The sequence below is a fragment of the Lipotes vexillifer genome, unplaced genomic scaffold, assembly GCF_000442215.2.
Source record: "Lipotes vexillifer unplaced genomic scaffold, Lipotes_vexillifer_v1.1 scaffold629, whole genome shotgun sequence".
Classification (NCBI taxonomy): Eukaryota; Metazoa; Chordata; class Mammalia; order Artiodactyla; family Lipotidae; genus Lipotes; species Lipotes vexillifer.
This window is the reverse complement of record NW_006774188.1, coordinates 2,966,315-2,979,922: the sequence shown is the minus strand read 5'-3', so window position 1 is coordinate 2,979,922 and position 13,608 is coordinate 2,966,315. Positions and strand designations below refer to the sequence as shown.

The window sequence follows — 13,608 nt, the reverse complement described above, 5'->3', positions numbered from 1 at the left end:
TGCCCCATGCTGTAGGAACTTGGTCTGAGCATAGTGTTACTGGTAAAAGGGCAGAAAGTGCCTGTGGGCATTCCCATGATGTGGGCTAAGGATGGCACCTTTCCATTCGTCTTTGGCTGTATCTCTTGGCCCCATTGGTTTTGGGGTTGGGGAATGGTGACAAGCACTGGAATTCCAGCAAACCCTGGCTTTCCCAGTTGCCTTGCTGCACAGCTTTCGGTGAGTGGGTAAATGGCTCTGCCTCATATGGTTATAAGGAGAGTTCCTAGAGAATGTGTTTATTAGCACAATGCCTGCTACACCCTGATAAAATGCTAGTAGATATTATTCCAGTCCGGCACCTTGGGAGCCACTTGTGCCTCGGTTTCCTGATCTGTAAAACGGGGAAATAATACCCAATCCTTGCCCGCCGCCCCTCCCCTCTGCCCCTGGCTGTTGTAAGGGTTAATATCCTCAGGCTTTGAGGTCCTGGGGTGAGGGAGGAGCTGCATAAATGGGTTATTGTTGTGCTGCTGAATGATCTGGCTTTGTTCAAGTGTCTTCGGTATTTGACTTCCTGCAGTTAGTGCCCCTGACTTTAATTGCTATAGATATTTGCATGTCCTCAGCGGCTGGCGGCTCTCACCTGCCCGGATGTGACCTGGGTCCTCACCCAGCCAGGGACCTGCTGAGTTGGGGTGGGAAGCTCCATTTCCTCTGTTAGGGGCCGCCCAGGAGTCTGGAATGAAAGAAATGCAGAAAGTATGACCCACACGCGCAACTGATTCTGAATAGGATGTTTATTGAAGAGGTTTTGCAGGAGGCGGCGGGCACTTTAATTCCCAAGGCTGTTGGTGGCAGCTGTCTGCTCGCCCCAAGCCTGTTAACTGCTTGGCTGCTGGTGCTTAGGGAGAATGGAGCTCCCCGGCCCCACGCGGCTCTCCTGGTGCTCGGATGGGAGCCCTTATGAGAAAAGCGGTGGGTGCCGGGCTGGGCCAGGCCAGGGGGTGTGAGTGGGGCATGACCAGGACTATCCCAACTCCAGGCCTCCAAGTCTTGCCAAACTCTCTTGTGAAAAATCTGGCTGGCCACAGGCTTTGGGGCAAAAGGTAAATTTCTCCCTTGGGGCTTCAGAAACTAAGGATGGGTGTAGGAGAGTTGGTCTCTTTTTAATCCTGTCCTGGCTTCTTCCAGTGGATTTGTCCATCGAGGCCAGGTAAGAGCAAGATAATCATGTGTTCCTCTTAGAGGCGACTGCAGGTGGTTCTGCGAGGGGCTTCGGAAGGGCTTCTGATCTCTGAACACTTGGAGTTGTGTGATGAGAGAACGGGGCCGTTCCTAGAGGGACCCAGCACATACTGGGAAAAGCAGAGTTGATCTCCCATTTCTTCCTGAAGTTTCCTTTTCTCAGAATCCACAGAGGGTGTTTATTTTGGATAAAATCAAGGGGTGGCAGTGGAGCAGGTGAAAGGAAGTTCTTCCCCACCCACCCTGTCTTTTCCCTGGTGCCCAGGCCGGGGCAGTGCCCACCACTTGCAGAGCTCTGGGCTGCAGGAGCAGGGAGGTCGGGGGCAGATTGCCACTCTGCTTCGGCTTGACTTTCAACCCTGAATCAAGGCCTTGATTTTCCAGGAGCAGACTCTGCTGCCTGGGCCATGCCACTCCATGCCATGTGTGTACCCGCTCGTCCCAGAATCTGGGGTTTGGTGACAGCTGCCGCCCACCGTCTGAGGTCTGGTCTGTGTAACCTCTCAGCTGAGGGAGAAAGCTGCTCTCCTTCCACCAGGGAACTGGTTGGATGAGTTTTCTCGGGCCTCCCTGGTTGAGGCCCCTTAGAAGGGAAGGCAGGGACCTGGGGGGTGGGGGCAGGTGCTGCGGGGTGGAGAGGGGCCCTCTCCTCTTCCTCTCTCCTGCAGTGGGATAGGGATCCCTGGGGGACAGGGTGGTGCAGGAGGCCCTGCTCTCCAAAGGGCTGGCTGCCTTTGAGAATTGACCTTGTGTGAGACTATAAGCTCTGACTTGGAAAATCCACTTTCCTAACATGTCTGGGTCAGGTGCCAGGCCCAAGGTCAGCATCCAGGGCACAGAGGAGGTGTTGGTTGGAGCTCTTCTCTTGCTGTTGTGCCCGAGGGCCAGGGAGGACCAGGGTGCATGACTGATGGTAGCAGTTCATTAAAAGGGGGCTGCTCACATTTACGCACTTTTCCGGGTCCGGGTGCTCTTGCTTGGAATTGGAGAGCAAGGTGTGCTTGGGGGAGCCTCCCTAATTCTAATTTGCTTGGGGAGGGAAAGTGAGAATTTGGGGAAGGGAAAAACCCTCAGGTGGTAAGATGTACACTGACTGCTCCCCCAGGCCAGCTGGGAGCTGCTGTTCTGGAATCACAGTGGGAGATTCCCTTCTGATTAAGCCCTGGTATCTCAGTTTCTAGACTTGGCGTTCTCCCCCTGCTTTTAGGAGCATTTCATTTATGTGTAGGTTCATATCTCCACATTTATCGGGGGCCTCATTTCTTCCCCCTTCACAGGGGTTGGGATAGGTGTCATACTTCTTTCTAGCATATGTTCCCTGACTGTCTCTTTCCTCCTTGAAGCTCTCTGTCAACAGTCAGCACCTTCTTGGGCCTCGGGATTCTTCATGAACACTCTGGCTGTATAGATCCCTGAGGCCATAGCCCCACCTGGCGGTCTGTACCTTTTCAGGGCAGTTTCTCACACCTTGTCTCCTGGAGTCTTGGTGGTGGTTCTTCCAGGCCTGGCCCGGGTGTGCCCTTCCCCGCAGTCCCTTCAGTCTGTCCTCGGCCTGCCTTCCAGCCTCGCCACTTGCTGCCAGACGCCCCAGGTCCTCGAGTGGTGCAGGTCCTTTCGGGACTCACTGTCCCAAGCTGCCACCCTTGCACCAGATGCCCTCAGAGCTCTGCTTCACCTGGCAGAAGCTTTACTCATCATTCAAGCCTCAGCTAAAACTTCACCTCCTTTAGAGCTGCCGGGTCCCCCAGGTGGCACTTGCTACTCCCTCTTCTGCCAGCAGAGTTTATGTGTACTCCTGTACCAGCACTTGAGGCACTGCTTTGTGGATAATCTGTTGATATAACTATTTTTTAAATTATGATTTTGTTATTATTATTATTACTTTTTTTGGTACTGTATGGCTTGTGGGATTTTAGTTCCCTGACCAGGGATTGAACCTGGGCAGTGAGAGTGTGGAGTCCTAACCACTGGACTGCCAGGGAATTCCCCAGATATGACTATTTTTCCTTCTAGAATTCTTCCTCAAAGACAGAGGAGCAGTGTCTTATTCCTTTCAATATCCCTAGGGCCTAGCATCATGCTTGGAAGTGTTGAGTGATTCCCAGACTGGAGGCTGTCTTGACCTCCCACATGGCTCCAACACCACCCTCTACTTCCTGTTGTTATTATTATTATTTTTTTTTTCCCGGCACACCACGCGGGCATTCGGGATCTTAGTTCCCCAACCGTGGATTGAACCCGTGCCCCCTGCAGTGGAAGCACGGAGTCTTAACCACTGGACCAGCAGGGAAGTCCCTGCTTTCTTTTGTTATTGATGTGCTTGTCTCATTTCTCCTGATAGAATATCAGCTCTTGGGAGCGGGCTCTGGGTAATTCATCTTTGTGTTACCCACAAGGCTGCAATGTCCTTGTGCAAAGTAGATGCTTGAATATATTGTCCAGTGAATTCTGAAGCTCATGACTTGGGACGGGCCAGTAGTGTTAATCGCTAAATGAGCGGTAGACCCTGTGGTACAGGTGGCTCACTGCCCTGCACCCTGTCGTCCAGCGAGTTAGGAGCAGAGCTAGCACTGGTTTTGAGCTGTGCTGGCTGGAGTCCCAGGGCTGTTCATACACATTCTGCTGCTTTCCTCTCTTTGATATTCCCTGTGACTTAGGAGATGGGGCTTTCCCCAGTACCTTATGTCTTTGTTACATGCTGGCTCTCCCACATGTCTACCCTGGAGATGGATTGTGTTTTTTCTTTAAAACCCAAGGACCAGTGTCAAGGACAGTTTCTACTGATCACTTCTTTGTGCTTTTGCTGCCTCACATCACCTTCAATTCTGTTCCTCCTCAGGCCTGTTGTGCCCCATGGCTTTGTTCCTCTCCTAGCTGAACATGCCAGTCTCTACCTGTGGAACCCTGAGGAATGTGCCCTGCCTGCTACAGCAAAGGACTGTGACTCATTCATACTTCATCTTCTGGCTTGACCTTCTGTGGGGCATAGATATCAGACTTCTTCCTTTCCAGCCGAATTGCTTTATGTTTGCCCTTATAATATCATGGTCCGAATGTATGTTGGGATCATAGGTGATGGATGATTGGTGGGGTGAGTGGGGAGGGGAGGGTTAGGTCATGCTGGTTCACCAGGTTTAACCCATATCTTTACTATTGATTTGAGATGTAGGTCCACTTTTCTAGGCACACAGCAGAAAAATCTCTTGTCCTGGTGCTGTGGAGCAAATAGTAATTCATCCATCGTCCTCATCGCTACCATTTATGGAGGGTTTACTGTGTGTCAGTTGTACAAATTGCTCTACTTGTATCATCTCAATCTTGAAGACCAGTGAGGTTGGTAGCACTGCTGTGCTCATTGTACAGGTGAGGCACTTGAAGCTTGGTCAGGTCAAGTGACCTGCCCAAGGCCACACACAGCCAGCAAAACGGATGAGCTGAGGTTCAAACCCCGTCTGCCTGACTGCAGTGCCTGTGAATCCATTTAGTGCATTTAACCTCTGCTCTGGACTCCCACGTACTCACGTACTTGCTCATTCTCTCCTTCTCTTCTGACACCTCAGATCTAGTGGGCCCCTCTGTTCCCACTTGCTTCCAGCTGAGATTCTCCAATGCCTTTGAACCTGTTGCAATAGTAAATGCTGCAACTCTTGAAAGTGTGGTTCAATCCGAGAGGACTCCAAACAAGCAGCCCCTACAGTGGGCATAGGGGGGCAACTAGATGGCTAATTTGTAGCGTTGGGTCCCTGAATTTTGCTGATAAGGAGGGGTGGTCCTGTGAGCCTTTTTGACCTAGAGATGAGAGAGGTAGGGCCTCTGAGAACACTGGAGGTGTCTATGATTTCTAGCACAGTCTTTAGCTCCTCCATCTTCTGGGGACATTCTGTCTGTGTCGTTTTCCTGCTTAGTTACAAGTTGTGCTGGGAGCAAGCTGACCTACCCTGGCTGTGAGCAATAGCAATTTCTAATCAACAGTAATTATTCTCATTTGCCTTCAGTTCGTGTTTCTGTGAATCCTCCTGGTGGACTGCTTTTCCTGGGGTATCTGTAGGGCCATTTTATTGTAGTCCCTTCCCCAAACTGCAAAGTGGTCCCTTGGCCACTTTCCCCTTCTCCGAGTTTTTGTAGCTGGTCACTTAATATGTGGCACGGCAGGGCAGCTGTACCCCTGCTCCAGTCCCTTGTCTGGGGCCTAGGGTACGGGACTGCTGGGGTGAACGAGCAGTCACTGCTCCTGCGTGCCTCTTGGTGGATCGGAAACTTGCTGGCAGTGACTAATGTAGACACTCATTAGACTAGGAGGAACTGGCTCAGGTCTTGACTTTGACTACTGTTTATCTTTCACCTGACTGTGGGAGTGGTGAAGTGCTCTAGGCACAATCCCGCAGGAATTTATTGAGCATCTAGTGTGTGCATTGCCTTCTGGGGGTGAAAGAAGGCCCAGCCCACTGGGTTTTATTATCTAGTCTGGAAGGAAAACTTGGACATAAGAACCCCCAAGGACCAGTGCTTTATGTGATACTCAGGCTCATTAGAGTTCAAAGAAGTGCATGTGTATTAGTGTCCCATGGCTGCTGTAACAAACTGTAAACTTAGTGGCTTAAAACAGCACACATTTATTATCTTATAGTTCTAGAGGTCAGACGTCAGTCTGGGCCTGCGTGGCTATGTTCCTTCTGGAGGTTCCAGGGGAAAATTTGTTCTCTTGTCCTTTCCAGCTTCCTGAGGATGCCTAGATCCTTTGACTTGGGGTCCCTTTTCTCCATCTACAAAGCCAGCAGCCTAGCATCTACCAACCTCTCACTCTCTGTCCCTCTGCTTTTGCTATCACATCAGCTTCTGACTCCTGCTGCCTCCCTCTCATAAGGACCCTTGTGATTACATCAGACCTACCCACGTAATCTAGGACAATCCTCCCCATCTCAAGATCCTTAACTTGATCACATCTGCAAAGTCTCATTTGCCATATAAGGTAACGTGCATAGGCTCTTTATATCCAGGGATTAGGATGTGGATATTCTTGGGGGAGAAGCATTATTCAGTCTGCGATAGTGTGTGTGTTGGATGGGTTGGTGATGGTTGGGGAGGCCTTTCTGAGGGAGATGATTTTTTTTTTTTTTTTGCGGTACGCGGGCCTCTCACTGTTGTGGCCTCTCCCGTTGTGGAGCACAGGATCCGGACGCGCAGGCTCAGTGGCCATGGCTCACGGGCCCAGCTGCTCCGCGGCACGTGGGATCTTCCCGGACCGGGGCACGAACCTGTGTCCCCTGCATCGCCAGGCAGACTCTGAACTACTGCGCCACCAGGGAAGCCCGAGAGAGATGATTTGACCAAATTTGTGTAGGGAGAGAATGTCTAGGACACCTTCCAGGTTTGAGAAGCAACACGAGCGGCTGTTGAGCTTGTGGGTGGTGGGGACAGTGAGGTGTGGGTGAGTGGTCCTCCCACTGAAACGAGATGCCAGGGGCTCTCCTTTCCTTCCAAGGCTAGGCCGAGGGAGTTTTTTGGACTTCAGTCTGTATGTCCAGACTCCCTCCCAGAATTCAGGTGGGAAGGCTCCATTGGCAACCAGAACCTTTCCTTCCTAGCAGCTGGCTCAGCCACACTTGGTGGCCCCTGCTATTCCTGGGTGGTGGGAAAAGGAATTCACGAGGGAAAATGAATTTGAGCCAGCTGGCCTGGGTTTGGATGGCCCAGAAACCCTGGTCACACTTCGCACAGCCTCTGTGGCAGTCACGTTGCTCACATTCAACAGGCAGTCCCTAGGGAGCCTTCCCTTGTCCTCCCTTAGGGTGCTTAGGGCCCCTGAGTCTCTGGGGATGGACAGGAGGGTCAGAAGGAGAGGGGCAAAGGCCAGACCCTCTCAGGGATCCTCCCCATCCCCAGGAAAGCCTCGATGGTGTGGTGAGAGGTGTCCTCAGCTGGTATGACCTCAGCCAGCTCTAGAGCCCAGCTTCTGTGGGGACAGCGCTGGGCAGCAGTGTGTCTGGAGTGGTGCTGAGCTGGATGTGCGTGCGCGCGCGCGCGCGCGCGCGTGTGTGTGTGTGTGTGTGTGTGTGTGTGCGTGTGTGTGTAGAGCACAGCTGGGCTCAGGATCTCAGGGTGAGATCTCTGTGGAAGTTCACATTGCTCCCACCTTTTTTGTCTGGAAAAGCTGTAGCTTTTCTCTGTTGCTTCTTTCTGGTACCCTCTCTGAGCAGATTCTGACAGTGCAGTTGAGGGGTTAGGGGGAAAGTCAGAGGCCTGTGGCTGCCCCTGTTTGGAGAGCCTTTGGAATATCTAGCAGGTGTCGGTAGTTAGGAGATGAAAGAAGATCAGGAAGGAGGGCTGCGCAGCGTGCAGCCCCCTGAGCAGGGAAGGACTTGGCCCGCTTGCCAGTACCTGGTGATTCCCTGGACTTTGGAGCAGCTGCCTTTGGGGGAGACCCCTCTCTCGGTCCCCGCCCGCCTCCAGAGCAGGTGTGGCGCTCCGCCTCTCGGGTGTGGGGCAAAGTGGGGTAGGTGAAAGGATGACGTCAGCCGCCTCCGCACCTGGACCCAGCCTCTCCGAACCAAAATGTTTTCAGGGGCATCTCCAGAGCGCCGGCCTGCACAGCCTCCTCCCGGTTTCCTGCCTTCTCAGCCCACTAGCCCCCGAGGGAGGGCTGGAAGGGAGTGTTGCTGAGTCCTGGGGACTCCCTAGGACCAGAGAAGTAGAGGTTCTCCGGAAGGTTCCGGGTGAGTTCCCCTCTGGGACCGTTCTTTCTGAAGCTGGGGGTGGGCTGAGGGAGCAGGGTCCTACTGCCTTAGTGACAAGAGGCCTGAAGACAGAACATGGGGGCTATGGTGGGGTTTTTGGATGGTCATTTTTTTCTGCTGGAGGCAGGAGGCTAGGTCAGATCGGGGGCACGGTGCTGAGGCCTCGCGGGGCGGAGGAGGATGTGGGACTTGGCCCCGGTCAGCTGTGCTGAGAATCCAAGGGGCCTGCTGCAGCCTGCTTGCGTTCCTGCCCGGGGATGTTCAGGGAAGGTCCCCGTTGGTGGAGCCAATAACCTGGAGAGATGTGGGTGGAGGAAGGGTGTGGATTAAACTTAGAAAAAGTTATTGAAAAAAAAAAAGGAAACTGATCTCCCTTCCTCTCCTGTGCCCCGAACCTTAAAGGTGCATGTTTGAGCAGCTTATTGGGACCATCAGAAAGGTCTTACAAGACCCTATCAAAGAGAGCTTCCCAGGTGTGGGAGATACAGAGTTTTCTAGAAGACTGACTCACTGACTGATGATTGACTGTATTGATTTGTGTTGAAAGATGGAAGAGGTCATGCGGAGTGATACTTAGGGAACTGGAGACTAGTGTGACAGAACGGGGTGGGCGTGGACATCTGACTTGGGGTTTGGCTGCTGTTAACTTTCTCTAGGCGCGCACTGCCCCAGCGGACAGTGTCTTCCAAGATGAGTTTGAAGACCTGAGTTTTAGTCTTGGCTTTGGGGTGAATCTTACCACATGGGGTGATGCTCCGTGGTGAGGAAGGAAAGATTGCCTCTGCCCGGGAACACGTGGGCCGGTGCTTTCGCCGTCTCTGTGGGAGCCTGAACTGCACACACAGTAATGGTTGGATTGGGCTTTTAGGACCAGAGTGCGCTCACATTAGGTGTGATGTCTCTTTTCCCTCTGTATGTAATGGTGTCTGCTAACAGTCCCACTTGGACTCTGCCTTGTCTGCTCTCACTGCCCCATTTGCTGTTCATCCCTCCCTTTCTGGGTGTCTGTGTTCTCTGAGAGAGAGAGAGAGAGAGAGAGAGAGAGAGAGAGAGAGAGAGAGAGCGCTTCGTGATCCTAGGTCTCCTGGTCACTGTAGGGCTTCTGTTATCATCCGAGCAGTTACAGTCTGATCCCGATGCCCTTGTGCTCCTTCCCTTCTCCATGACCTGCAGTCCTTTGACCTGGAATTTGTATTTTTCTATGTTGTTCCAAGGAAAGGGTAAATGGGCAGATGTCACATAGTAGGAGGTCTAGAAATAGCCTTAAGGAATCTTAACTCTCTCTCTTTTTTTTTTTTAACCTCCATTGGCCTTTGTGGGATAAGTGAAATGTCATGTTAAAAGCCCTGACCTTTATGTCTTAATATGTCCCCCGTGGCTTATGCTGAGGCAAAGCCATGGCATCCAGGGCTGTGACTAATCCTTTGCTGTGGTTCTAGCTGGAGTGAAATCCATCAGGGAGGCAGCCAGCAGCGGTCAGGGGCAGGAGAGCATGCCTGAGTGCCTGAGTCCAAATCCAGGCTCTACTGCATGCTACTTCTGTGGCCTCAGTTTCTGCATCTGTAAAATGGGGATAATAATAGTACTGACCTCATAGAAATGTTATGAGATAAAAAGGTCTTGTTATGTCTACAGCACTTGGAACATTTTTAGCTGTTAGTCATTATGCTTTCTTTTAACCCCAGGAGGATTTGGGCATGGGCACTACTTTGAAAACATGATCTTGGTTTGCAGGCAGATGTCTGTGTGCAACCAGAGAAAATTTCTCCAAGTAGAAAAGATGTTATAGTTCCTGGGCTTTTTTGTTGTTGTTTTTGTTGTACGTGGGCCTCTCACTGTTGTGGCCTCTCCCATTGTGGAGCACAGGCTCCGGACGCGCAGGCTCGGCGGCCATGGTTCACGGGCCCAGCCGCTCCGCAGCATGTGGGATACCCCGAGACCGGGCCACGAACCCGTGTCCCCTGCATCGGCAGGCGGACTCTCAACCACTGCGCCACCAAGGAAGCCCTAGTTCCTGGGCTTTTGAAGTGTGCTTATGTTGCACCCTATGGCAATGGGGCCCCTAAAGAGTGACCCTCAGAAGGTACCCTTTAGAGATGAATCTCCCTGAGAGAGAGAGAGAGAGAGAGGGAGTGTGTGTGGGGGGTTGGTTGGGGGGGGGGGCGCTGTGACTAATCCTTCACTTTAAGGCTGTGACCTGGCCAGCTGTGAAATCCATTAGGGACTTGGGCCTTTTACGTTTAGCATCCCCATAGGGGCTGACTGATCCCCATTGTTCTAGTTGGGATTGACAGGCCCGGGGGGCTGAGGGGGAGAAGGGGTGGAGGGGCTGGGGTGTGCCTGACAGTGCACGTGCCTTGAAGGACACCAGAGTCCCACAGGGCTGGGGTTAAGGGCTGGGGTGGAGTTTGGGTCTTTGTCTCTCTTTGTGCTGAAATGACACGCCACCGGTGGGTAGAAATGACTAGCTGGTTAATCTTAAAGGCTCTTTTGAGGAGGTAGGAAAAAGCAGTGGTGCTGCATTTCCCAAGGGGCTCTCCTCTGAGACACTCAGTTTCACTGAGGTGATCCTGTTAATTAATCCTTTCATTGCACCTGGAGGGAGGGAGAACGCTGGACTGGTCCCAGTGCTGCCACTGTGTCCTCATCTGCAAAATGAGAGGCTCACATAGAGCACCTCGGAGGTGACCCCATCCCCCAGCTGAGACATGCAGTGAGAAATTGCTGTGCTTGAGAGGGTCCTTGCTGGGCTAGTGTGCATGGCAAACAGGTCTCAATGCTCCTGACTTTAGCTTAGTAGTAGTACATTATCCATTTGCCAGATCACCTTTTAAGGCCTCTGCCCTTAGGTCACTTACAGCCTAGGGCAGGGGGTCTCACACAGAGAGTGCTACAATAGGGGTACCCCTGGGGTGCTGTAAGAGTACATAGAAGGGGCCCTCAGGTTTGGTTTCTGGGGATGTATGGGGGGTGGCTTCTGAGACCCAAGGGTTGGTATAAGTGACACAGGTTGGGGGGCCGTATGGCATGGGGTGGATGGGGAGGAAGTAATGGCCAGGCAGAGAGAACATTTGCCAAAGCCAGAGCCCAAGGGTGCTGGCACAGGTAGGGACACTGGTTCCAGGTTGGGGCACAGGCACAGAAAACCAGGGGGAAAATTCAAGGCTGCCAGAGTGATGGTACCTTCTAGACCCTTCTCCTCATAGCTCTAGCCTGTGATCTAGTAGCTTCTGATCCTTAGAACTAGAAGTGGAAGTCTTTGGGGCAGTTGAGGTGAGAGGGATGCTCTAGAACATTTTTCCTATGGAAACAGCAATCAAATGAACATTCTGGAAAGTGGTGTTGGTGAGCTCTGGTGCTCTGGCATGGGGTTGGAGTGTCCTTGACCTTCCCAAAGCCCACAGCCACCACCCCACCTCCACAGACTTGCTGCTCCAGGCTGGCCTACCTGTGAGCCACACCATCTGCTTAGGGAATAAAGTCCACCTGAGGCTATGTTTGCCTCACCTGGGAACAGTTTCCTGCTTGCTGTGCTGCCCTGATCTAGATCTAGGTGTGCTGAAGGGAACTTAGGGAGACTCACCGGTGGCTCAGCCCTGGGGAATTTCCTATGCCCCTGGAGCCAGGGTGAGTCAGGGACCTGTACAGGGGGCTGGAGCTGGAGGCAGGGGGTGTAATGTGGGTTCAGCCTTTGTATCATCTCCTCTGCCTTCTCCGTCAGTATCCAGAAGGTTTCAGGTTCATGGTGAAGCCCCTGGTGGGCCCAGAGATTCTGCGATCCTGGGGAGCATCTTACCCTCTGGCACGTCGATTGTTAAGAGCCGGATCCTTGACAGATGGACACTTGGGATGTGCTTTTTGACAACTGCCATTATTATCACTGTTTTGATGGTTTATGGAGCCGTTGCTCTGTGCTGGGCATCAGGCTCAGAGCTGTACATCCAGCAGGTCACTGTATCTTCGGGGGCACGGCCCCGGGGTAGGTGGCGAGGAGCTGAGGCTCTGGGAAGCTCGGTACTTTGCTGGAGCAGAGGCACTGGGCTTCAGATTCCATCACAAGGCACCCTGGACCGTTGCTCTGGCAGAGATGCCCTCTCTGCTTTTCTGGGGCCTCAGCTTTCTGAGCCCTTTATTGTTACTGGATGTGGTCCACCGTGGGAAAGACGGAGGTGGAGCTGTTGCAGTCAGGCAGGAATGTCACTTGGGCATCCTTGCAGATGCTCATACAGTCTGAAGGCAGGGGCCTCCTTGAGATTCCGAGCTGTTGCTTTTATAATTGTGGTAAAATACATATAACATAAAATTCTCATTTTTAAGTGTTCAGAGGTATTAAGTACATTCCCATTGTTGTGCATCCATCGCCTCCAGCCATTAGAACTTTGATTATCTTGCAAAACTGAAACTCTGTATCCATTGAACAGTAACTCCCCATTCCCTCCTCCCCCAGCCCCTGGCAGCCACCCTTTTACTTTCTGTTTCTGCAAGGATTCCAGAGGTTTGCCCTTTGTCTGTCCCGCCCAGAACCTCCCTGGAGCGCCCCCACCAGGCAGCAATGCAAGGATGCCCGTCTCTGCCTCGCTCCACCAAGATGGCAGCCAGGAGCGGCCCGTGAGCCTGACCTCCACCACCTCTTCGTCAGGCTCCTCCCGTGACAGCCGCGGGGCCATGGAGGAGCCCAGCGGCTCCGAGGCTTCGGCCGAGAACGGGGCCGGCTCCCCGCGTGGCCGGCGTCTCCCCAACAACAACTCCAGCAGCTGGCTGAGCATGAGGGGCTCCCTGTCCCCTTTCAACAGCCGGGCGTCGGTGGCGCCTGTGCACAAGCTCAGCTACGTGGGTCGAGTAGTGCGGGAAATCGTGGAAACGGAGCGCACGTACGTGCAGGACCTGCGCAGCATCGTAGAGGTGAGGCTCACCCCTCGCCCCCCGCGGGGCTCTGGAGCTAAGGTTGGGAGGGGACCCCCCTCTCCTCTGGGGCTGGGGCTGGCCTCTGGCTTCGGGTGGCCCAGCTCTCGCGCATAAACCTGCTCCCACCCAGGGGAGGAAAGTTGTCCCTGACATGTTTGTCTCCAGGAGCTGCTTCCCATGCAGTAGTGGGGAGGCCTCACGGCTCTGGCGCCGGGAAGCCACTGGCTGCTCACGCTGCCTTATGACTTGGGGCCCAATCAGTAGCTTGGGCCAGCAGAACTTCCTGCAGATGCTCGGGGCGTAGGCACCCCTGATAGGGAGCGGGGACAACTGTGCTTAGCGGAGACTGAACCGCAGTGAAGAAACTGGCTCTGGACCCAACCCGGCCCGCGCCCAGATTCCTGCCCTGTTGTTTCCTGCTTACGGGGTCTTGGGCACCTGCGTAAACCACCCCGACAGCGCCCAGCCTCAGGTTCCTCATCCATAAATTGAAGATGCAGGGCCTCGCAGGGCCATGTGCGTGTGCTTCATACCTGGGAGGCACACTGGGGGAGGTGACTGTGAGAGGGAGCTCTCTGCCTTTCAGAGGGAGGTGTATTCATTTCCTAGGCCTGCCTAGCAGACAGCCACAAACTGTGGCTTAAGGCGCATTAGTTTATCCGGTCCTAGTTTATGAGGCCAGAAGTCAAAAATCAAGATGCTGGCAGGGTTGGTTCCTTCTGGAAGCTCTGAGCGGGGGGGG

At 53.3% G+C, this 13,608-nt stretch overlaps 1 protein-coding gene across 1 annotated transcript in view; it reads left to right on the top strand.

Moving 5' to 3' along the window:
- The first annotated feature begins 12,521 nt into the window (after positions 1-12,521).
- PLEKHG3 (pleckstrin homology and RhoGEF domain containing G3) overlaps positions 12,522-13,608 on the top strand; it is a 15,641-nt gene continuing 14,554 nt past the window's right edge. Inside the window, exon 1 of the mRNA XM_007449033.1 lies at positions 12,522-12,863. Within this exon, the coding sequence (XP_007449095.1) occupies positions 12,522-12,863 (342 nt within the window). The remainder of the gene's footprint in view (positions 12,864-13,608) is intronic.